The sequence below is a fragment of the Ambystoma mexicanum genome, chromosome 2q (assembly GCF_040938575.1).
Source record: "Ambystoma mexicanum isolate Mex_15411 chromosome 2q, UKY_AmexF1_1, whole genome shotgun sequence".
Classification (NCBI taxonomy): domain Eukaryota; kingdom Metazoa; phylum Chordata; class Amphibia; order Caudata; family Ambystomatidae; genus Ambystoma; species Ambystoma mexicanum.
This window is the reverse complement of record NC_090924.1, coordinates 651,758,945-651,785,301: the sequence shown is the minus strand read 5'-3', so window position 1 is coordinate 651,785,301 and position 26,357 is coordinate 651,758,945. Positions and strand designations below refer to the sequence as shown.

The 26,357-nt window shown below is 45.8% G+C and overlaps 1 protein-coding gene across 2 annotated transcripts in view; it reads left to right on the top strand.

The window, feature by feature from the left end:
* The window catches only part of NUBP1 (NUBP iron-sulfur cluster assembly factor 1, cytosolic), a 339,483-nt gene that overhangs the window by 83,319 nt on the left and 229,807 nt on the right, over positions 1-26,357 (top strand). The window contains exon 4 of one of the 2 annotated variants that reach the window (XM_069647831.1): positions 25,501-25,569. The exons of the other annotated variant lie outside the window; for it this stretch is intronic. Coding sequence (XP_069503932.1) covers positions 25,501-25,569 — 69 coding nt within the window. The remainder of the gene's footprint in view (positions 1-25,500; positions 25,570-26,357) is intronic. 2 annotated transcript variants of the gene reach the window in all.

Genomic DNA, 26,357 nt, shown 5'->3' with positions numbered 1-26,357 from the left:
TTACTTAACAGCTTCAAATATGGGTCAATATTGAAGACCGGGTCCGAGATATACAGTAAAAGGTCATCTGGATATAGTGAAACCAGAACTTTCTGCGTATACAAATGAAGACCTCTGCAAATGTGTTAATTGCGCAGTAAGCCTGCCAGAGGCTCGATGGCTATTGTGGAAAGCAGAGCTGACAGGGGGCAGCCCGGCCTTATGCCTCGATATAACTCAAAAGGAGCATATGTTTCTCCGTTGATCAGCAGCCTGGCCATAGGTTTAGTATACAACACCTTAATCAATTAAATCAGGTAGGCTCCTAGTTGCATGCTTTGCAGACTGGTAAAAAGAAATGGCCAGCTCAGGGAATTGAACTCTTTCTCAGCATCTAATAGTATTGCTACCGCCCGGGACTCCGGGGCCATTTGGGATAGTACTGAAAAAAGATGACTCATGTTGAATTGTGTTGACCTGCCAGGTATAAACCCACATTGATGCGGCAAGATAAGCCTACTTATCAAGGGAGAGAGTTGTTTTGCCAACATTTTCGACAATATTTTATTGTGAATATTTAGCAACAACCGAGACCTGTAGGAAAGTATACATGACCATCCGTCCCGTTTTAGGTATCAATACAATGACAGCTTTTCTAACCGTAGGTGGTAATGTCTGCTTGTGCAGTGCCTCCTGGTATACCTCAACTAGAAATGGGGCCAGTGTGGTTGCAAATTCTTTGTAATACTCTATGGCAACACCATCGGGTACTGGTGCATTACCATTGGGTAGGTCTCTGATTGCACTCAGAACCTCTGCTGCCAAAATGGCAACATTCAACAGCTCCCGATGTCCCTCGACAACCCAGGCCAACTCGGCCCTCTCCAAATATCGTGGCGTTGCATCACTAGAAATATCTTCAGGCTTATTATATAAGGGTGAATACAATCTTACAACCACCTTCATGATGGAATCGTGTTATCTGAGCAGCACTCAATCTTGCTATATGTCCAAAATCTGAGGTTGTGGCTTTTCACCTCGAAGTGTCGAGGGCCTATCCATCCCCCTTGCTGTATCCTGTAGCTGAAACTCTACATCCGAGGAAACATGCCTCTCTGTCAGAAGAATGTCGTAACTCACCCCGTTACCCTAACTTACTGGGGTACTCGGCATTCCCCATGTCCTGATCGAGTGGTGTCTCATGTGCCCTGGAGGAAGTTGCTCTTGTCCTCTTATCTGCTGTTTGTTGTGTTTCAGAAGCTCTTGATATTGATTTTTGCTTTGTATCAGATGGAGCTTTTCCAAGTGATATTCATTTTTTGTGCGGCAGATTTTAGTCACTTAATGGCTTCAGCACATTTGAGAAAATGTCCAAGAAAGATTGATTGTGCTTTCTTATTGTGAATGAACTCAAGTAAACTGTAACCTTGCCATTTCCCATATTTGGAGTGGCGTGCTAAAAAAAAAAATTCTAATTCTTTTTTTAATTTTTTTTATAATGCTTTAATAAACAGTTTCGAACTGTATACATTAGTAATACATTTTAAAGGAATAACCAACATATGGAACATTTTGCTTCAGACACTTTTTCAAACTTTGCCTCCTTGTAGTACCTATTGTAGTGAATCTGTGTGAGCATCAGTAAATGAGGGTGTCTATGGAGATTTTATTTTGCATCCAAACACAGACTACAATCTTGCCCCAGACAAATGTGGAATCCATGCAAAATTTGATAGCAATGGGTTCAACAGTGTATTTGTGTAGCCGGTCAAACATAAATACATACATACACACACATACATTCAGCTATATAATATATATATATATATATCTGCCAATAACTAATTGGAGTGATTTCTCGTGTATTCCATTTCTAAAGTTTGTATTGCCCTTTCCGATCTGTCAAGTGTACCCCTCAACGCACCAAGTATCCATTTCTCCTTCCTTAGAGACACAAACCCCTCTTAGGTATATGTCATACGTTTCGCAGAGTGTAGACACCTCAGCCTCTGAGCCCCTACTACTATCAAGAAAGCCCAACATTTCTGTTCAGAGTTTAGAGAGAAATGCCGCATCACTCAGCGAGTGATGCTTACATTTCCAGCTTCGTCGTCGGAAACACACATCAGGTAGAGTAATGATCAGAAAGCGTGAGTGGTAGAATATCACAGTATTTCACCCAAGTCCCATTTGCCGAAAAATATGGCACCTATCTATGCAGGAGTTTGAATCATGAACAGATGAGTAGTACGTGTGCCCTTCGCCATACATCGAAGGGGCATGTTGATCACTAAGGGCCAACAATGCCTTTGCAGTGGCACTCGGTGGCCTGGCCCTGTCCGTTTTCCTGTCCTGTCGGTTGGCCTTTCTAATAGGTCCGTTACCATATTAATATCGCCTATTACAAGTACTGCATAGTCTATACATGTGTGTAACTTATCTATTTTCAAAAAAGGCGGGATCTGTGTTAGGGGCATGTACGTTAACAAATGGAACAGGGTGTCCAGAGATACAACCAGCAAGAATTTTAAATCTCCCATCACGGTCAAGAACCACTTTGTGTTGCTGGAAGCCTAATGCGAAGTGTATAAGTATCAAGACCCCCGTGAGTACATTGGATATGCTGAGTGCCATTTCAAATAAACCTTGGAATTCCAGAATTTCTCACAACAATCGCGGGAAAGATATGTCTCCTGGAGCGTCATTATGGAGGCTGTATGTCTTTTCAGATACGTTATAACGTTGCACTGCTTAATAACATTATTAACCCCCAACATTCTAAGTTAAGAGAACGAGATTGGAACTCAGTTACATCATCACGTGTCATAACAATGGCTCACCTCGTCTCCCACACAGTATTAAGTACACAATATCCAAACAAAACCCAGTACAGCAAACATATGCCTGTTTATCATTCATCTCTGTGCAAATGATCCAGTAACACTTTAATAGTGATCTTACCATACCCTTATGCAAGCAACCCCACCACCGCCCACCACCCTTGCTGGAACAACCCCAGTGTGATCTCCAATAATCCCGCCCATCTAACAACAATAAATCGAATTGGAAGAACATGAAAACCTTAACCACAAACGACCCCAACACAACTTGTGTATCTTGCTATGTGGGAGGGGGGGGGGGGGTTTGGGGGGCTTGGGCGTCGGGGGTGGGTGGGGGGGATATGGCGCGTAAGTGCACCCAGAGAGCCATTCCCCATATAAATATCAACAGAAGTGACTGCTAACAGTGGGTGTCATTGACAACTAGGATTCCCTGGTGAATTACCTTCAGGCAAAGGGAGACAATGGTGAGCAAGTACAGTTCACATTGAGTCTAGGTAATTCGAAGCCTGTTCTGGGATTGTAAAAGAAGTGCTCTGTCCCCCTGTACAACTTTCAGTTTAGTATGAAAAAGCATTTGATACTTCAAATTCATCTCTTTGAACTTAACATCAAAGAAAGTGCTCCTAGCATTTTTAACTGTAACACTAAAGTCAGGGTCTATAGAGATACAAGCATTTTTAAAGCGCAGTTCCTCCTGTCGCCTGGCAGCCTTAAGGATCAGGTCCCTGTCCCTGGAGTTTAATACCTTGGCAAGAACTGTATGGGGTCAGGTCTGGGACTGATCGCCCAATGCGCTGTCGCAATCAAAAAGTGGTCAGAAAAGACAGTTGTGTGATTTGTGGCAGCTGTTTTTCTAGCAAACACTGTCATAGTTATGATGGGTTAAGCATGAAAAAAAAATCATTTAACATGAAATTTGAGAGTAGAATAGGCTTATATATGTATATATATATATATATATATATATATCACTGACAAAAAACGCTGTTAAAGGGATGTTATGGTTAAGTTGCACTACTAAAACTCTATGCAATTCACTCACAAAAACATTGTTAAAGGGACGTTATGGGTAAGTTCCACTTTTAAAACTACTTGGAACTTCGAAGGAACATTGGCACTAATAACGACCGATCCATATTATGGTTATAAGTAAAAGCAAAACAACCCAGAAATTCGCCAGTTATGGTAACCTAAGCAACCATAAGTTGCCCCACCACTGTACACTGCTAAGACTAACGCCCATGACATCAAAGGTTGTTTTTTTTTTGGTTTTACTTGTAACCATAATATGGATAAGTTGTTATTAGTGCCAAGTAAGTGTAATGTTCCTTCCAAGTACTTGTTGTGGTGAATTTGATAGGTTTTTCCTAGGGCAACTAAAACACGGCGTCCCTTTTAAGAAGATGTTTCTCAGTGAATTGCATAGGGTTTTAGTATTGGAGCTTAAGCATAATGTTCCTTCAACATTTTTTCAGTGAATTGCATACGTTTTTAGCAGGGTACACTTACTTTTTGACGATGTACTGTACAAAATACTGAACCTGTGGGCACCATGTTATTGCGCGCAGCAGTCTCGGAATATGCGTCTGGTCGCGGACATCGGGTGGCTTCCAACTTGCTCAGAAAGGCATGGGCTCTCTTACATTGTGGTACCATTCAGCAAACACAAGAAACATATGCAAGCAGCAGCATATATATGAATTGAAGGTAAAATAGAGTAGGGCTACAAACTGTGTACTTATGAAGCAAACAGCACAAAGACATAGGGAGTACACCATAACGGAATACACCAACAACAAAACAATCTTACCTCACTGCTACTGTGCATGGGAACAAAGAACGAACGCCCAGAGTAAGGACGGGAAAGTACTAGTACCAGAACATCACTGCAATGTAGCAAGCACAGTACATTTTGTCTGATGATTGCACAGGTTGTACGTATCAATGGCAAACACCTTACAATGGTTGGAAGAAAATGTCCCTCATGACGCAGTGACTTACGATAGTAACCAAATTGGTACGAACAATAGTGTGAAACTAAAATTATGTAATATATATTGCTTCATGTACACCGAAAACATTTTCTTTTCTGTAAGAGAACATATTGGAAAGGAAAGCAAGGCAGCGCAAGCGGCACCCCTTCCACAACAGCATACGGGCATAGGAAAGGAAAGAAACTGTAAATATGTAAATAGCAAAATGTACAGCCTGGAAGCCAAAATGGAAACATTGTTGAACAATTGTGCAGCCTTAAAACATTGCGTACAAGGGTATAGTATGGACAAAATAATACACCACTGGCAGACCGGCACTTGTACCCCTTCCCCATGTCACAGCCCACCATCCCCTCAAAATCCATGTGATGGGAGACATTACGGTGATACCTCAATCTCTTCCTCCTCTCACAACCAACTTGTGCAAATCCCCAATTCCCCACAATAAGTATCCACTTCTGCTACCCCTTCCCTTTCCTAATGGTGTGTATGAATGTGTGCAAGTAAACTTTGATATTTAAATTGTTGTTGAGTGTATATGTGGTATTGTTTTTTTAAAAAAATGCTGTTATGACTCAGCGGTGCACAGTCCTCGTAGGAATGACCGCAATCAAGCAAAAGGGAGGTGTCCTACGCACACCGCACCTGTCCGGCCTATCCGCAGTGACAATGGAGGCATCCGTATGACGCCACCTATAATTACGCGTGGGAGCGGAAGTTTGGTCGTTGTACAAGTACACGCATGTTTATCTGTGCCTCTGTGTTCTGGTAACACCCCCACTGTGCAGCAAATGCAAACGAACTTTAGTTAGTTTGAACCACCCACCAACGTCCTACAGGTAGCTATACACCTAAACATCTCACCTGCTATACCCTATAAACACCCAGCGTGTTAATCCGTACAGGAGTGGCAACGGTGTGCATCGGACACCTATGCACATGCGCACAACGTATTCCGCCCAAAACGCATCCTGTGGACAGCTGTCCCAAGGGAGAACAGCGGCGATGCCACCAGGCGACCGCACCCACGCCGTGCATGGGCCCTTATTTTGGGGACACGATCGGGACAGCGGAAAAGTACAGTGTTTTGCAATGTACGGCGTGTTTTTCGGAAAGTACACGATTACAAACACACCACAATGTGCCATTGCACATGTACATATGTTTTTGAACAATGTAGGCCTGTTTTCTGGATGCAAGTTCTCTACAGCAGCCCTACAAAAGGCCGCACCCCAGAGCTGCTCCGCAATCTGGTTGTAGCTTTTCGGAGCAGAGTAGCAAGCCACATAGGTTTGACCTGTAATTGATGTTGGACCGAATCTGCTGTGCTACACTGCCTTTGCAAGTAATGGCAACCATGTCAGCCCAGCTCACTACGCACAGTAATAGAGAAAAGTCTCAATAGCCCCTCCTGTGAACCACACCCTCATTTGCGATAGTCTCCACTGTCCCATTCCCATGGGTTGCATGGTGAAAACGGTACTATGTGGCACGTGCGTTTCCCCAAGTACGGCAAGTGCCCCAATGAAACTTTCCTTCTTCCCTTTCCACTGCCTTCTTTCCAGCACGCCGTCATTGGGTACTGTTAGAATGTTCCACACGCATCCACCAATCACATTGAAGAGCTCTCCATGTAACAGTATCAGTTCTGTACACCAGTCCTCTTCATAAACACCACACCCAGAAACTGTATTGCGCAATACCTCAGCCTGCACAGTCCCATTTCCATGGCCATCCTCAAAATCCGCAGATGTGGATTTCGTGCTGCGGGCGGGCGTGGGGGAATAAATTGCAACCAGGGTAAGGGAGTGTCACGCTCACCTGATTCCCACGGAGGCGCAGGTCTGGCTTCGAGTGCTGATGCTTCTTCTATGGTGAAGCGCAGGACTCTGAAGATGGACTCACTGGCTCGCAGGAATATTCCCCTTACGTGAAAAGGGAGTATTACCTACTGACGGAATACTGCTCAAGCCTCCCACTCCCTTCCAACCCTCCACGATACCCTTCCTCGATTCCCCGTGAAGTCTCACCTTAGGGTTTGGAAGGACGAGTTCTCCATCCTGCTTCTGATGCAGGGGCGCGTTGAAACCCAGTTACTTCACTGGATTGAGGTTTAATGGGAGTTCAAATAAGCTTGACTATTCAGGTAAGGCGCTGTAAGAGTTTCTGTAGCAAGTTGAAAAGTTCAAGCTTAATAATAATGTTCATTGTCTTATTGCAGCAAGCGCTAACACTTTTGTCTTTTTCCCCTTAGGGGCCGGGGTTCGGAATGCCGGAGATATGGCGCCGACCCGAAGTGAAACGTGCAGTTCCAGTAAATGACAGGTAAGTTCTGGATGAGCGTTCGGGTAATGTCTTTGCATTCGCTCATTCAATGTCTTTGTCTTTTTTCCCCATAGGGGCCGGGGTCCGGAATGCCAGGAAGCGGCAGGACCCGAAATGAAATGGGAATGACCCAATAGGTAAGTCTTAGAAGGAAACTGAGCTTTTCCTATTCCCTTCCTTCTCTCACCTTGTGTTCTTGTCTTTTTCTCTCTAGGCTCTGGCAAGTGGCTGCGGATCCGGATGATCGCTGCTGAAGATGGAGGTGCCCAGGAAAGGTGAGTGAAATGCAGCGCTGCAGCGATCAAAGCGAAATGCTTTTAAAATGATGTCTTCCCTTTCAGGATTGTCGGTGTGAAGTCTTCGTAATGCAGCTTTAGCAGGTAAGGTCTTCTTTCTCTCCAATTCTCTCTTAGCAGGTGACCCAGGATGCTGACAGGCGTGGCTGAAGGCCAGATGCAGGAGCTGTCACGGTGAGCGTCCAGCTGCGAGGAGCAGAACAACGCGAAGCGTGAGTTGCTGATCGGGTGTGGTTTAAATAGCTTTGGAAGAAGTTCCAGGTATGTATCCTTCCACCGATCAGGTATGTATCCTTCCCCGACCACACCCAGGGGAAAGTAGTTCCACAGGTAAAGTAGTTCCATTCAGGCCTCAAGAGGGCCTGGATGTAGCAGCATGGTCTGCATCAGGTAAGTGCACCTTAAAACACTTGAACACATGTCTAGCTTTATGAGCCTGGCGCCTAAGGCGCCAGGACAGGGGTCCAGCATTAGCCTGGCGCCTAAGGCGCCAGGACTGTGTCCAAAGGGCCCCAGCTTGGGCCTGCTGGCACTTCCCTGGGGGAAATGTTGCCTGCCTCTGGGGTTGCTGGGTCGGACCTGGCTCCTTGGAGGTAGGCATCATGACAGGGAGTTTGTTTTTAGGGGAAGGCTCTGAAAAGAGCCTTTTTTCTTAAAATTTTTTTTTTTGTTTTTTTTTTAACGTGCTTATAGTGAAACACCTTTCTTCGGTTTTTATTTGATTGTGTTTTTTCTTGTGCTCACATTGTTAAAGTAAATTCTTCACCGCATCCTGTAGACGGGCAAACAAAAGCACATTATCAATGGGCGACAACGAAATGCCATTTGCTTGGAAAAACTCTGCATTTCCACAACGAATGAGGTCATTGTTGCAGAAGAACATCCCACCAGTGGACAAAAAAGTATACATGCTTCTGTTGATGAGACACCTTCCAATCTCTGGCTCGGGAAAACATTCCTGAACATTGTCCCATACTCTTCTTGGTGTTATGGATGAGAAAAGCACCTTGGCAGTGGGAAAAAGCCTCTTTACTACATTCAGCAACCTCTTCAGTCGATGGAACAAACCTAAACAAGCCACGTAACCGATATGTATACCACCGTAGTGCATGACGATAACATAGACAGTAGCAAAAGTCACCAGGTCTCTGCAAAGAGCATGCATATCGGCGAAACTTCAGTCATAGACCGCGAACCACAATACGTCCACTCCTTCCAAACCGAAATTTCCATAATTGTCTTTCCAGGGCATACTTGTGCAGATCTATCACGAAGGCATCACCCAAAGTCAACACAATGCGATTCGCCATGTCAGCCAGCCTCACTACGCAGAGTAATGTACAACAGTCTGACCACCCCTTCTTGTGAACCACATCCACAGTACCTGATTTGATAATCCCCACAGTCCCATTTCCATTGGCCAGCATGGTGAGAAGCGCAGAATGTGGCACGTGCGCTTCCCAAAGTACTGCGAGGGCCGCGCCTGACTAAAGCAGGAGCAGTCCTTCTTCCCTTTCCACAATTGTTTGTCCACCACTACCTCATTGGGTACGGGTAAATAGTCACACACGCATCCACCAATGCCATCCAAGACGTTAGCATTTAACACTGGCATTTCGGCACAACACTTCATATGTACCGTTACAAAATCAGCCTGCAAGTGTCCTGTCATTCGAAAGCACATACAGTAGAAAGTTCAGTAAAAGATTGCAATATTTGTGCATCCACATGTGCACCCATCGCCACAAAATGGTGGTATGAAAATGTTTTCTCTACTATGTTTACAACTGTGTTATAAGTGCCTCTGCGTACGGTATCTGCCACTAAGCGTCGATTACGTTCTTTAAAAGCATGCTGTTTTTTTCCCCCATCCTCTGCCATCAAGTGGCCCTTCAGTGGTATGTGCTTGTAATGTTTTCATTTACCCATATCATACATTGTAATATCGAAACAGGACCTCTCTGCTTTCCTTCCTACAATGCTACAAATTGGTTTCCCCACTAACCTATCTCCTACATAAATTGTAAAAATATGCCACCAAAAGCAGCACTGAATGTATTTTACCAACCTAAAGCAAGTTTCCAAAAGGTTACTGTCTGCACAGCTGTGCTTCTGTCTAGGCTGGACTATTGAAACAGGCTCTTTTTAAATCTGCCTGCTTCTATTCTCAACCCTCTGCAACTCATCCAGAAGAGGACTGCGCGACTTGGCCTTGGCCTCAAGCCCAGGGATGGTATCTCTCCTGCACTGAAATGTCTGCGATAGCTCCCAGCGGCTGCGAGGAATAAGGTGAAAACCCTCTGCATCATGCACAAGCCCTTCAGGGCCCTGGGACTTCAATATCTTCAACTCTCGCTTCCTAAATATCTCCCTTCTCAAGCTCTTCCCTCATCCGCCTCCAACTCCCTCGGGGTTAGTCGCTTCTGCAAGCAACCAGTTGGTGGTAGATATCTTTTTTTTTCGTCTGGGGCCTCTCTCTGCAACAGCCTCCCTGAAACTTGAGGAGGACCATTGCCAGTTCCAGAATCATCTCATAGCCTATCTCTTTACGTCTGCTTTTTCTCAGTGTGGTGCAGGCCTTGGCTTTTGGGTGCATGACCTAATGTCTACGGCCTTTGGCCATGCACCCAATAGTCTAGGTCTTGGCCACACCCACCGCAGCAGTGCAGTTTTGACTGCATCTCCGCATCCAAAATCATCCAGAGCGGCACCCATCATGCCTCTGACCATGCACACAAGAGTCTACTGCTTGCCCACACTCACAACTTAATGGAGCCATGCATGCGAACATGTGGCCCGAAATCACAATCCACAAACGTTACATAGGCAGCAGCACTTCTACACAACCCCAGCACCATAACACAGCGATGCAAGCATACATGTAACAGTTAGCAGATTCCACAAACATACCACTGCCTCCGCCACCCCTCCCCACTTCCATTCACAAAGTATTGTGTCACAGGCAACCAAACCACACAATCTTCACAACATTGGGCCTACTCCCAGGAAGCTACAGAAACCAGAATATCCAAGCACATAGAAGATTCACTTCAACCCTACCCTCTTCTATACTGACTGTGTTCCAACACTGCACCCAGTGGACATACTGCAAGACTTTTCACTGCACAATCTCCAGCCGTACACCGAAACCCGTAAGATGTTCTAACAATGGCTGCACCCATGGAACCAACAATATATGCATGTCAGCGCACTTCTGGTGCTCTATGAAGAGTAAAATGTGCTCCACAACCATTCTGTAAAGGTGACCACCATCTGGGAGATGCAGTGAAAGGCCTTGGCTTTTGGGTGCATGGCCTACAGCCTTTAGCCATGCACCCAATAGTCTAGGCCTTGGCCACACCCACCGCAACGTAATTCAGCCATGCATGGCAACATGTCACCAAGTACCACAATCCACACATGTACCACAGCCACCGGCACTCCTACCCTACTTCAGCACCGTTATACAGGTATGCATAGAAAGATGCACCTTTTAGCAGAATCTACAAACTTGACACAGCCTCCGGCACCCCTACATACTTTCATTCACATACGATGGGGTCACTGCCAATCGAACCAACCAACTGTATATGCATGTCAATTGACTTCAGGTGCTCTGTCAAGTCTAAAATGTGCTCCACAACCATTCTGTAAAGGTGAGCACCCTCTGACAGATGCAGTCCAAACTGCATTGCTGCGGTGCATTTGGGCAAGGCCTAGACTATTGGGTGCATGGCCTACGGCCTTTGGCCATGCACCCAAAAGTCCTAGGCCTTGCCCAAACCCACTGCAACGTAATACTGCCATGCATGGCAACATGTGCCCAAGTGCCACACTCGTACCACAGCCACCGCCAGTGCTACCCAACCTCTGCTCCATAATACAGCTATGCATGGAAACATGCAACAGTTGGCAGAATCTACAAACATAAAACAGCCTCCGGCACCCATACCCACTTTCATGCACATAGTATTGCTCCCAGCACTCTCTTCAGTACACAAAAGCAGTACCTCATAGTGGAGTACAGTAGGCAGCACTCCACGCAATGGACACTGCGCAATCCTATGGAATATGCAGTTCACCGCTATCCACTACTATGCACGTACTATTTGAATATGGCACCCACTTCACACACTGTAGTATCCATGCACATAAACATGCACTTTAACCCTACCCTCTTCTATACTGACAGTATTACAACACTGCACTCAGGGCACGCACTGCAGACCTGTTCACTCCAGTAGCTGCAGCCATGGAGTAAACCATGTAGGATGTGCTAAGAAGCACCACACCCATGGAATGAACAATGTATGTAATGCTGACAAACCACACACAGAAGGCAACAATGTGAAACCTAATTGCAACCACGGCACATAGTTGTCGGTGCAAGGCCTCCATCCGTGTATGAAATGGGTTACAGGCTTACCACATGCAACAAATCGGAATACACACTATCTTACAATGTGCATGTCATGTGCAATGCACTCCCCTTCTGCAAATGAGCTCCCACTAGTCACCACGGAAAGAGGTCTCTGCACCAGGTATCGTGTCATAACAATGCTTGCCTGCATGCAGCACACATGGTAGTCGGCTTGCAGAGACTCGTGAATTGGCACTATATGCACGGATACTGCAGCCACATCGTCTTAGTCCACCTATTGACATATCTCAGATAAATAACTTCACTCCCCCATCCTTTCCATCCCTTCTTCCCACCTGTTAAGGATTTCAATCGGGCGATACACCCTGGTCTCAGCCTAGTATGCAGCACACAACTGAAATGCTTATTTTGTTATATGTAGGTTCAATATTTGAGAGATACACCACTCATGTCACACCCCCTTTTCAAATACCCCGGGTAAAGGTAATATTTATTTATTTATTTAGAAATTCAAGAAAATCACACACTTTTTAATATATGGGGCAGCAATCGCCAATGGGGTGATAAGAACAATATGAATGTAAGCAATGCACTTAGTTTAACCTTCTATTAACACAACTACAAAACACCAGGGAATAGAGATACTTTTGAATTTTCGGAAAGATAGCACTGGAGTTAGAATTTCCTCCAAAGTTTCCTCAACCCACAAATAATCAATTTTAAGTGGATAAACAGAATCAGCAGGTAATCGGGAATGACAAATAAACAGAATAGAAATCCGACTTTCCCTCCCCAAACAAGAGAGAAAAACGGATTTAAACCCTGGCAATGGTAAAATGACACTCGGAAATGGATGGATAAACAATGAATGTGTCTAAAACTCTTGAAACATAAACAATTCTTTACTGGCGCAACACTGGAAAGATACTAGCAATCACAAGCAATGGATTGAGCAAAAGCATACAATTCGAAATTGAATGGAAGATTGAAAACCGTTTATAACCAAAATGACATGTTGTAAAATTACCCACTTTTGCAAATCCCGCCTGAATTTACCAAAACTTTTTTTAATAAAAACTGGTGTAATATTGTAAATCTGGATGAGGATCCTAGGTACGATATGAAAGTGAAATGAGGTCTCTAGCTGTTAAATTGAGTGAGTTATGCCAGATAGAATGAGATGCGTTTTTGGAAAAATAAAGGCGCGAAAAAGGAACAGAAATCAATTTTGACAAGGACAGTTTTACTTTATGCTACGGCATTCAGGCTTGGCTACCAGCTTGAGACACAGTAAGCTCCGGAGTTGATCCGCGGAATGAACCCTAGCACCTCTGCGCCTGCCCTGGCGGACCCAGTCCGATTACCCGAGGAAGGACTAAGGGCTTAGGATTTCACAAGACAAAATTATTAAAGATATTGGCGCTAGCACAAGGAATCAAAGGCAGGGTTTCAAGAATGATTGTGACAATATTACAGCTATCAGGATAAGGGTTGGATGACTTGGAGATTGGGATGGAACAAAGCAAGGCAAGGTTTACTATGTTTCTATGGTTCCTATTGATACTTACAGTACACTTCTAGTTTGGATTTTGGAGTCAGCGCTCTGGATCACCACACAGATCTGGTCTAACACAGGGCAGCCGGACAAACTCGGCGGGGCAGAGTCAGTTGGGCAGGGACTGGATACCAAAGGATAGTTCTTCTGGATTGGCAGTTCTGGTTACTGGATCCTATAGGGCATTAGGATAGCAGTGAGTGGCAGCAAGCCAGGTAAATTCAAGATGCTTCCCCAAATCACCACATTGCTTCCCTTGATTATGGGGATTATTTTAGAATTGAGGCCTAGCTGAAGCAGGATCAGCAATTGCTTAGCCTTGTGGTTGGGATCTGGAGTTTAGATGGATAGATGCAAGATGAAGACAGGAACAGACAGGAACAGGGTAGGAATCAGGAATCCGTGTGCGTCCCGAGTGCTAGTCAGGGGCCCTTATTTATAATGCCCGATGACATTATTACAGTATATGACGGGGGCAGGATTCACTACCCATGCCCCTAACAATAGGATTGGGCAAGGGCATAGTGTCCGCCTTGCTCACAATTGGTTGGATATCAGAAAAGTGATGTCATGTTTGAGGGGATTTTTACTGTATCTAGAAACTCCCACATTTCCTTTACTGAAAATCCGATTTTGCCAAACACGGATATTTATGCAGTTGCCACCTCTTAGTAAATCAGATACAGAGGTTACATATTTTGTGCAGCACAAATTGGTCCAAACCTCCAGTCTGTGCAACCTTGTTTCGTCTTTCTGACACATTTTGGTAATTTTACACATTAAAGATTTGGCCTAAAATTCTACAATTTGATACACAAATGCGAATTGTCTCCACGGATGACAAAATCTTATGTTTGCCACATTAATACTTTCTTGGGAATCTGTCACATTTCGTAACTTCTGTTCCCCATGCGGCATTGAGTTCTACCAAGTTTTAAAAGATGGCCCACAAAATTAATTTAACACTGCAAACTTTTACATTTCTGCTAATTCTTGCTACAGAAATAAGAGTCTTTAAAGTTTTTTTATAATATAATCTCTGGCACCAAAAGGCAGTCCCTTTGTTACTTGATCCTGGTTTTTTTCCCTTACTTCAACTGCAAGCAGCTGTCATTTCCTTCCAGGCAAGGGGAATTCCAGTCTTAATTTAAAATTTTATTGCCCTTTCACGCTTGACAGGTGAGTGTCTCAGGACTGCTATTGTCCCGGTCGGGAGCAAAGATGAAGGTCTGATGAGCATGTGAACTGTCATTGTCCTCACCCATTCAAAGTTTTTCAAGCTGGTACTTCGCACCTAAGTGTCCTGGATTTATATCTCCCGTCATAGGAGGAGTTTCATAGCTGGCAACTGGAATTACAGGTTTCTGACAGCTTGAAACTCCAGCCTATGTGTTTTAAATTGTTTAATTTCTTACTTTAATTCGGTTTGCAGCTCCTCAGATTGCCACTGTCTTGGCAGCTGCAGTCATTTTCGCTGCAGCAGGACTCTTATCTAAAGTATAGATACAGTTCCCCTTCACCTGGTTCAGAGGGTAAAAAGCCTCTTTGAAGTGCTTCGCCTGGATACATTTTGTCAAGAAATAAATGCGCGTTTCCTGTGCTAGTGAAAGGGAAGTTGCTTTTGATTTCTCTGAGAGTTGGTTTTAACTGGGCCTTTTTACACACAGAGGTTTCAGAATGACAGATGAAATTGGCATCGAAGCAGCATTTTGAAAGGGTGAAAACGGTTTCATTTTGAAAGGGATTTTGGCTTTTGCAGCAATGACAGCCTTTCCTTTTCACTTGATTCCATATATGTTTCAGAACACACTGGCCTATTTGTCAGTGTGTCCCCTTGTTCCATTTTGCCCGAAGTGTGTGAGGCAAAATGGTGCAGCCTTTTTTCTGTTTTTGCTGCCACAAGCAGTTTTGAGGTCCTGGTGCGCACAGGAGCCAGCGCAGCCCCGGTTACTGTTTCTTGCGCACAGGCAGCTCAGTGATGTAAGGCAATGCCGTTGAGTGGGTCAATATATCCCACACACCGCCACATGGCGTAATATGTTTTGCAATGCACTCCCTCTCTGCTATTCAGCTACTACCAGTCAGCACGGTAAGAGATGGCGGTACGAGCTAGCGTGCCCTAACGGAGGCTGCCTGCAATCACCACACATGGTAGTCACCTGTGCAGGGACCGGCGAATTGGTGCAGTATGCACGGATACTGCAGGCACACCACCGTCTTAGTCCATCTAATAATCGCACATCTCAGTTGAACCACTTCTCTCTCCCCCACCCTTTCGATCCCCTCTTCCCACATGCCGTACATTATGTTTCAGTCCTTTTCAGCACTGCACTGCCCTCCGATACACCATGGCGGCGTTTCCCAAAAACTTTGACGCACAGCACGCTTCCCTCGAGCCAACCACCGGCTGCGTCCAAAGTTCGCCGACCGCACGGCGTACTGCAAGCCAATGAGCTTTCTGTCCTAGGAGCGAACAAGGAAATGTCCGTGTAGCAGAGCCAGATAGCACTAATTTTTTGAGACCTACATTTCAGTTCTTTGCAACAAAAGGACTGACCGTATGTTGGGCAAAAGCAAAAATAAAAACAGTACATTGCTGTTTAAGGCATAACTCTCTCTTTACATTAAAATGTAAGCCCCATAACAAGTGGCAGACACAATACATGTAGAGTTCAAGAGGTAAGTTAAAGAGTAGACACTAAGACAATATTACACACCATAAATATCATTGTGTTCAAGTTCCAAGGGTACCACACAGAACCCAGGTACAGGTTTCTTACTATACTCTAAATGCAAGTAGGATACATAATACATATGCACACCATACAGTTATAGCACTTGGAAGTAGAGGGGAGGGGAGCACAATATCCAACACAGCCAAGTAGGCCACCAAAGTTCAGGACATACTTTAGTAAGACAGTCCCTAGGCCTAGAAGGGCATACTACACCCCAAAGATGGAAACAGTAGCCACATTTGGTCATAAAATGTATATGCTAGGCAGAAGTGTAATATTTAGATTTAATAATCCCTAATAAATCTGGGGTAGTCCCTAAAATGCCATTCCATGGCATAGAATTCCAGAGAACCCTACACAAATGCCACTGTCTGGGTAAGTGCCTTGCAGTGTCACTTGCGGGTGTTCCAGTGTTGAGAAAAGTTCCCCATAGAAAACCGGACAGAATTTGTATGTGACCTGCAGTTATGATAAAAAGCCACTTAAGTCCCAGTTCCTCCCCATAGGTACCTGGAAGAAGACAACCCTGGGGACACCAGTGGAGACCCAAAATAAGTGATCCAGTGGAGGGTTTGAGACCCTGCACCTCCAGGATCCAAAAAGCATGGTATTCAGCCCAATGTATATCTGTGCAGTTGGCGGGGACATGAGGGTGAGTATCTTCAATAACCTACCTACCCTAAGCCCAGAGGTAGGTAATCACAGTATTTGCTTCCGAATGTCAGTTCCCAGAATGATAAAACAATCTGTAAGTACGAATCTTCGTTTGCTGTGTTGGATGAAGGAACCGGTCACCAAGGGGCTTGAACCATGAGCCAACGCTGACAGTGATGGCCCAAAAGAACTATCATCCTTCGTGGGAGGGGATCCACCATCCAGAAGCGGAATCTATGACTGATGGCCCTAGGAGAAACGGGATACCTGCACATGACAGACCCCAGCAGCTCGGCAGGCAAATGTGGATGGCACACTAGCAGAAAAGGGCCTACAGCAGGACAATGTTGGTGGCCACCCAGGATGACCCAGAAAAATCGATTTGGTCACTTATTGAGGTGCCAACTCCTTTCCAGACGGCGGAAGCTTCCAACCCACTGCCAGGCAGTAAGCGGTGGCGAACAGCCTGGAAAACTGTGCCAGGATGCTAGGCCTGGCCCCAGCAGATGAGGACGACCAGTTGCAGGAGGAAGAAGACCCAGGCAAGACATCCAGCACTCGCAAATTTAAACCGGAGTACAGACCAGACACCAGTCACACTAGTATGAAAAGATTGTGTCTCAAAATTTGCTACAAATGCTGTTGGTGGCAAAATCATTCAGCATTTAAGGCAACAATACCCTATATGTATTTTCATTCACAGGGGCTGGCTTCTGCCAGCCCACTAATGCCATTGGGGGATTTAAAGCACAGGTTTTGGTGGCCAGCCAATTAGGTTGGCCCCAACAACTTCCAAACACACAGGTCCACCCCCACAGTTTAGTGGCCTAAACTGGTTTAGTCACATTCAAGCTACTTTAGAAGATGCCATCTTGGGCTCACAAAGAGCCCACATGTGCACAGCTGCCATTATAGACATGCCTCTTGGATTTTCTGAAATACAGCCCCATAAAACAAAATGGCCAAGAGTAGGACTTAAAACAAAACATTAGTACCCCACTGGATACCATAAAGAATTATCGGGGTACTAATGCAGAAAATTGGCTTGAACAACTATTAAAGCCAAAACTAAATAGATGCCACCAGCCTACAACCAATAGGGTAATATAATCACTATAAGGCACACAAGGGCTGCTGAAGAAGTACCCCTGAGCCTGCAAGCATTTTAGGCAACACAGGGCCATATCCTCCTGTATGTAGTGACATGGGGACTTGGGCAGAAGTGCTTCTGATCCAGAAAGTCCCCAAACCAAAGGGGAATATACAAAGAGTAGGATCCTGTGATATGGAAGCGGTGGCGGCCGACCTGGATCACGGGAGAAAGGAGGAGGTTGGGGAAGTGAGCAGCCGGGTGCCAATGCTGGCCTTTAAGGGAAGGGAAAAGACTACAGATCCCAGAATGCCCCACGGAATACCGCATCAGGGAGGGGGCCCACCAATGGGAAAAGAAAGAAAGATAAGAAAAGGGAAAACCGGGTTTCCGTATCATATCAGACCCACCAGAAACGACACAAAGCACAGGGTTAAACCACAGCGGGCGGAGCAGGGAGGAGGTGGGGAATCGGGGCCAGGTGTGGAAAAACCGTTGCTGAGAACACCAGGGGCTGATTACTAGGGAGGGGCGGGTCAAGAGTTAAAAGCAACTGAAAGACTCAGAGGGGATCTTCTTCTCTTGCAGGAACAGCGCGTGGCGAGGGGCGCCACATCCGATTGGAGTGAGACCAGCGGAGAGTACGAATGGGCTTACTAGGAAGAAGCGGAAAGCCTACAGGGTGACGCCGTTCCTTGTCCGAGGCTCCAGACAGCAGTACAGAGCAGAAAAATGGCAACCAGAGGAAAGTATTACGAGAGGTGAACTGTGGGCCATTGCTATTTAATTTCTTTTGTTTGCATCGACTGGCGGCAGGTTGAGGATTGAAAGCCTGAACACGCCGGGGTGTGATGAGAGACAATTGGAACTGACGAAAGCAAGTCGCAACGGCTGTGCCTGCGAGGTGAAAGGAACCGGCTGTCATGATGCCTACCCCCAGGCATCCGGACCAAGCCCATCAGCCCCGGGAGCAGGCATCTAGAGATTTAGTAAAACCTCAGCAGCCCCGGCTAGGGGCTATCTGGGTTCAGTCCTGGCGCCTAAGGCGCCAGTCTCATAGTCATTACTTACCTCAGGCAGACCATGCTGCAAATGACTCCAATCCAACATGAAACCTGAAAGGGACTATTTTTCTACAGGGACTATTTTTTACTCGGGTGTGGTTCTAGGGACTTCTTACCTGGGACTACTTTTGAGGCTATTTAAACCACACCCGACCAGCAACACACACTTCGCGTTATTCTGCATCCAGCAGCGTAACGCTCACCTTGCCTGCAGCCTGCATCCAGTCTTCTGCCACGCCTGCCTCGAATCCGGAGCTCCTAAAACAAAGAGGAAAGAAAGGGACAAGGTTAGAAAACAAACTTATTTCTATTTCACACCTGATTCTGGATCCATCTTGTCTCCGGACCTGTAAAGAACATCATTTCTGCACGCGCCGCACCTCCAGCTGCAGCGCCGTGCCATACTCACCAGTCTTCACAGCATCCTTCGGGTCGGCGCTGCCTCCATCATTTCTTTGCCGAACTTCGGCACCTAGGAGACAAAAGAAAACCACAAGGTGAGCCGAGGGAACCAACAAATATAATTCTTACCACCATAGACTTACCTGATTTACCACCGGAGGCATCCTTTTGTGACTCTCCATATTTTCACGTGCCGCATTTGTAAAGAGAGACAAAACAACACGTTTTTCACGTGCAACATTTACAGGACAGCGCCGGGGTAATACAGACTCTTACCTGAGCGCCACCAGCTGCCACAAGAGCATCTTTTCACAAGCCAGCTGCAAGACAAGAAAGGAAGGGGGGGAACAAGAGTGAACATCGGACATATTGAACTCTATGAACTTAATAGGAACCTCAGAGTCCATACTCTTCGGAACTCTCCCGAGCCTTCAAACTAGTGAAGTAACTGGAATCGACGCGCCCCTGCAAATCCACGCAGGATGGAGAGCTCATCTTTCAAGAATATAAGGTGAGATTGCTGTGAGGGCATTTCGGAGGTGATTAGTTGGGGAGGACTGTGGGGATGCCATTACTTGAATCCACAAGTGGCTAAATCCATCCCTCCACTTGCAGGGGAATATTTCTACGGGTTAAGCAGCCAAGATTAGGAGGGCAGATCCAGTCAGTCATCACTGCACTACGCATCACGTGGGTGGAGACCGCAGCTGTCCGGGTCCGACCGACGCCCCTGTGGGAGCCAGGTGAGCATAACACCGTCTTCAGTTGTATGAATTCAATGACCTGAGAAGTGTTAGTTGTGAAAATAAACCATTGTTGAAAGAAAAACCTCTGTTGTCTCCAGCTGACTACTTAACAGTGGTGGCAGCGGTGGGATACAGGAGGAACGCCAATTCTCATCAGCATGGAAGAGTGTTGAAAGCACTAGCTGAAGGCCAACAGCAGCTGCAACAGTTAGTGCAAGTACAAGGGCATCAAGCGCAAGCAGATCGGCAGGCCCTACAACAGGCTCTGCAAGTACAAACCACAGCTCAGGAACCGGGCTGAGAAGCATTGAGGATTCTGGGTGACTCGGTAGCGACACAACAAGCACATCCGGCCATTCCCCCTACCGTACTTCAAAAATACCAGGCGGGGGATGACCCCAGTTATTTCTTTGTGAACTTTGAAAGAATATCCCGAGCAGCACAATGGCCACAGGACCGATGGGCTTTCTTTTTGGCGCCCCTGCTTAGTGGAGCAATGCAGGGTGCCTATTAGGCGGGCAATCCCACAGGGGACACCCCATACACGGACATCAAGAAATCCATGTTGGAAAGACTGGGAATGGATGAGGAGTCATATAGACTACAGTTTCGAGAAACCAGATTAAAACCCGGCGAGAGCCCCAGGCAATTTTTCTACCGCATACAAGATTTAGCAGAAAAATGGCTACAACCAAACACCGCCACGATCGGACAGATTAATGTTGTAACAATTAATTGACGCCCTGCTGAGTCCCATACAACGGTGGGTAAGACAACATCACCACCTTACACTGTCTGAAGCCATAGATGTGGCAACCGCCTATCAAAAAGCCGGAATACACCGCACTACCGGCAAGGCCCCACAATGACACTCCTATCATATGCAGCAATTACCGGGGAGCCACCCAGGAACCATGGAACAGACCAGACCCTAAACCCACCAACGGAACCAGCGTCCTAAGAGGGCAGGCGCCCCAATGTTTTGAATGTGGGGAGTGGGGCCATATAGCCCGGTTCTGTCCCAGAAAAACCAAGGCTGAACCCATGGAGGTGGGAACATTACAAACACCAGGATATCGGACGAAACTGCCATATGTGATAGAGCGGGGAAACGGTGGATGGACATCCCCATCCCAGCCATGATGGACAGCGGTAGCAGACAGACGGCTATACAACCGCATGTGAGTGAGCAAGACCCAGGAAAGGTGAGAACCATTGACATAAAGTATGTGCATGGGGATGTAAAAGGTTACCCTACGAAAGACATTTTGTTGGGGCTACAGGGACAGGAGATACCAGTTAAAGTAGCCATTATTCCCACCATCCCAGTCCCGGTACTAATAGGGACAGATATTCCAGAATTCGACAAATAGTTAAAGGAAGCGCCTTTTGCCACAACAGAGATCGGGGTACCGGCAAGAAGGGAGAAAACCGCAAAGAGCCAGAAAAGGAGTACGGAAAAGAACATGGGGGGTGGGGGGGAAGGAATGGATATTGCCCTCATAGGTGGGGGACCATCTTCCCTCGTTCCGGACCGAAACCGGTCTGGATGAAACCCTAAAAAGGGCCAGAGAGCAAGCAACGGAGGGACCCCAGTTACCACACCACACCATACTTCAAGGAAAATCGAGGCCTAATATATAGGGTAACCCGAGGCTCGGACAACGAAGAGAGGGAGCAATTGCTGGTTCCCCAGTCATACAGGAAAACTCTGATTCATCTAGCACATGACCACACAACAGGGGGCCATTTAGCAGAAAACATGACAGTGAAAAGGGTGTTGCAGAATTTTTACTGGCCGGGAGTGTATGCGGAAATAGCCAGATATTGTCAGGAGTGTGCCATTTGTCAAAAAACAAGTCCTTATACACCGGCTCGAGGACCCCTGCTAAGAATGCCCCTGATTAAGGAGCCTTTCCAGAGAATAGGAATGGGCATTGTAGGGCCATTGGAGCCCACCAGTAGAGGGTTCAGGTTCCTCTTAGTGATTGTGGACTATGCCACTCGGTATCCCGAAGCTTTCCCTTTAAGAGGAATCTCAGCAAGACAAGTATGCAATGTACTTCTGCCGTTCTTTGCTCGAGTGGGGATACCCATGGAAATAGTAACAGACGAGGGGATTAATTTCATGTCAGTGGTTATGAAGGAGGTGTGCAAAAATGTAGGAATTCAACACTTGAAAACCTCGGTATACCATCCCCAAACGGATGGACTGGTGGAACAATATAATAAAACTATTAAACAGATAAGAAGAGCCACCAGTCCCACAGGGTTGTGATGGGATCAGGTTTTACTGTGGGTGTTGATGGTACTAAGAGATACACCGCAATCAACCGGATACTCCCCTTTTGAATTATTATTTGGAAGACAGCCCAAATCCATACTAGGATTACTAAAAGACACCTGGGAACAACAGGAGGAAACCTCGCCCACAGACTGTCAATGAACTAAGAGAACATCTAGGTAAACTGAGAAATTTTGCGCAGGAAAACCTGGGGAGAGCCCCAGAAAGACAAGAGAAGTATTATGATCAAAGAAGCCAACCTCGTTCCCTTAAGGTAGGGGACAAGGTGCTGGTTTTACTGCCTACCCACACAAACAAAATGTTGGCCCAGTGGAAGGGCCTGTATCAGATAACCCAAAACCTGGGCCTGGTGCACAATGAGGTGGAACAACCTGACTGGGAAAATAGATTCCACAATTACCACATTAACTTGCTCAAGTTGTGGAAAGAAGGAGCACCGGACATACTATGTGCAACACTCTCAGATATGTCAGTCTCAGAGCAAATGGTACCTAATAGCCATAGTAGCCTGCAAGATGTTGAAATGGGGGAACAGTTAAGTGAGACCCAAAAGGCCAAATTATTGGAGACCTTGAAACCGTGGGCCGAGAGTTTTTCAGGAATTCCAGGACGAACACATATGGCTACGCATTCAATACCCATGGAAGAAGGGAAAATTGTACGTCTCAGGCCTTACAAAATTTCGGAGTCAAAACGTGGAGAAATAGCCAAAGAAATAGGCAACATGCTTGAATTGGGGACCATTGTGCCATCTAAAAGCGCCTGGTGTTCACCCGTGGTCCTAGTACCTAAACCTGATGGTACCACCAGGCTCTGTATGGATTTTAGGCAGTTGAGCGCCATATCCCAATATGAAGCCTACCCAATGCCCAGAATTGATTAACTGATAGAAAGGCTGGGGTCAGCAGCCTTCCTGAGCACTCTGGATCCCACGAAAGGGTATTGGCAGATTCCCCTCAAACCAGCAGACCAAGAGAAAACTGCTTTTTCGACTCCGCATGGCTTGTTTCAGTTCACGGTCCTACCCTTTGGGTTGCATGGGGCCCCTGCTACCTTCCAAGCCTTAATGGATAAAATCCTGAGACCACACGAAGAATATGCTGCAGCTTACTTACGACATAGTAATCTTCAGCCATACATGGAACAAACACCTTGCACATTTGACTCAGGTGATGCAAGCATTGAAAGAGGCTGGTCTGCACATTAACCCCCAAAAGTCCAAACTGGCAGCACATAACACCAAATATCTGGGGTATGCAGTGGGAGGTGGGGCGATAACCCCTCTGTTGATCAAGATTCAAGCCCTGCAGAAGCTACGGCCTCCTGAAACTAGAAAAGAAATACGAGCCTTCCTGGGATTTGTGGGGTATTACAGGAGATTTTTACCACACTTCTCTACCATAGCTGCACCCCTTAGGGATGCACTGAAAACAACCCGTCCCCTGCAGATCACCCCGGAGGCTGTGCAAGCTTTTCAGAAACTGATCCGGATGATTTCCACAAAGCCTGTTCTCCATTGTCCTGATTTCTCGAAGGAATTCTATTTGCAGGCGGATGCCTCGGGATGTGGCTTAGGAGCGGTGTTGTCACAGGGAACGGAACAAAATCTGTGCCCAATAGCCTTCATCAGTAGGAAATTACTTCCACACGAGATTCCGTACTCCACGTTGGAAAAAGAATGCCTGGCTATAAAGTGAGTGGTAGAGTCTTTCCGGTATTACCTACTGGGAAGACAATTTATCATTTTTATCGATCGTGCACCCCTGAAATGGTTGGCCACACAAAAAGACTCAAACCATAGAGTCCTGCGATGGGTTTTGATGCTCCAGCCTTACCAGTTTGTGACTGTTCATAAACCCGGAAAATATCAGATGGTGGCGGATTACTTGTCCCGTGCCATGGACCTGCCCGAACTGGAGAGTATGTGATATGGAAGGCTGACTACTTAACAGAACCACATAAAATGAGACTGCACAGCCCTCAAAATTGAATTCTTAACCCTAACAGCTGTTATAATTGAGTATATTGGACCAACTTGGTGGGAACCTTGTTTTTTTCCCCCCTTGGGGATGGAACCTTTCACACCCTTCACCAGTGGGGCTGAGGACAAATCTCCCAAACAACACACCTGGCTGTGTTAACCAGCAGCACATTGCGTGTTTTTATGCGAGTAGATAGGGGGTGGGGGAGAATCCAAAGAATTCCCCTGGCAGCGCGACCTATGCCGCCTGTTGTACACCTCTGTGCATGCCTTTGCTCTTGGCATCTCACAAATCGATTGGAGCCCTTTATCACCTACACAAGACGTGCTGACAGGGAGAGAAGCTGTAGGACATCCATACATCTTCATGGGAGTGGGCCAGTGTGTGCAACATCTGCTTTGGTTTCTCCCTAACGTACTGGTGGTGAGTGCAGCGCCTGTAGGTTCACTGGGTCAGACCACATGGGTCCCGGATATGGGCCTGTGCTGGTCACATAGCTGCCCCAGCACTGCCGGATTCAGCTCAGCGACAGCTACTGTCCACCCATTTCTCACTAGGGCCGTCAAAGTGAGGTGCCGATTACTGCCACTGTCAGCCTTGATGTTATGAGAAAAGTAGCCTTTTGATATTTAGGATCGTTGGGTTGATTGAAGCCATAGAGCTATGCAACCAACTTTGATAGTGGTCCAGCATAAGCCATTCTTGATCTGTAATAGAGAGTTGCAATTAAAGTGAGTAATATGAGCCATCGTATTTCTCTTCTTTTGCTACACCTTAAATCTGATTGCATAGATTGCCTGTCATCTGATGATGGAATGCCATGTAGTCTATTTTGGATTAAATGGTTTAACCAGGTGGTAAAGAACCTTCTTACTATTTGGGAGGTTGGAAAATATCCATCTGGAGTTTTCACACATCTAGACACAATGAATGAACTGGGAATGGGCCATACTAGGGACTGGTTCTAATGTGGACTCTGTGCTGTGGTGTGTGAAGAACGCATGAAAGCACTACCTTTCATTATATCACTGGCTGTTGTTTGTTCTTAGAATGTGTGATTAGTTTTGGTATACCAAATATGGTAGATGGTAAATGTGACTTAGAAAAAGCAAAAATATCACCTCTTATCTGCATATATCCATTTTACAGATAGCTTTGCTCGACGTTGATATTTGTGGGCCATCCATTCCAAAGATGATGGGACTGGAAGGTGAACAGGTAAACAAGTGTTTAATGCCTGAAATTAAAATAATATATTGTTTATGCATACTGCATGCTGGCAAACCTCCGTTTTTCATTTAATAAAGGAGGAGGAAACGTTGACACGTGATAGAAAGAAGAATGTGCCCGAGTCTGAATGTTTTGACTTTCTCCTCTATCAAAATGAGCCAGAGCTGGAATTCAAATCCTTTTCTCTGCAGGCCCACATTTAATATACTGTTCATGAGTTATGGTATGATCAATGTTGACTAATACTATGATTTTACTTCATAAGTCCTAAAAGCAATGTTAATATGATTTAAATGTGCACATGGATATCGTTTAAATTGATAACGGGTAACAAGATATAACTGACGAGCAACCTTTGCCCTGGTAAACATTGTTGTTTTTTTATTTGTTTTGGGCATATATCCCCTTTTCAATAAAGGTGAGTCTATACCTGTCCACATACAAAAAATGTGGTAGCCATTCAACTGAAAACAGACATGGCTAAATAACCTTTTGCTATGGTTCTCACTCGGGCGGTTCTGCAACCATTTTGGACTTGCAGAACAAGTGTTGGAACTGGCACCCACAGCTTCTGGCTGTAGTGTGCTATGCCACAAAAATGGTCTGGCACTGTTTTTTTTTTTTTGATTTTACTCTATTTCTGTGCTTCTTACAAATTGAGCTTTCCATGCATTGTCTGAAGTTGCATGCAGTTAATCCCAGATCTTCCTCAATACTGGGGGTGGGGGCATGTATCATCGGCATACATATAAAAAGATCATATAAGTGAGATAGTG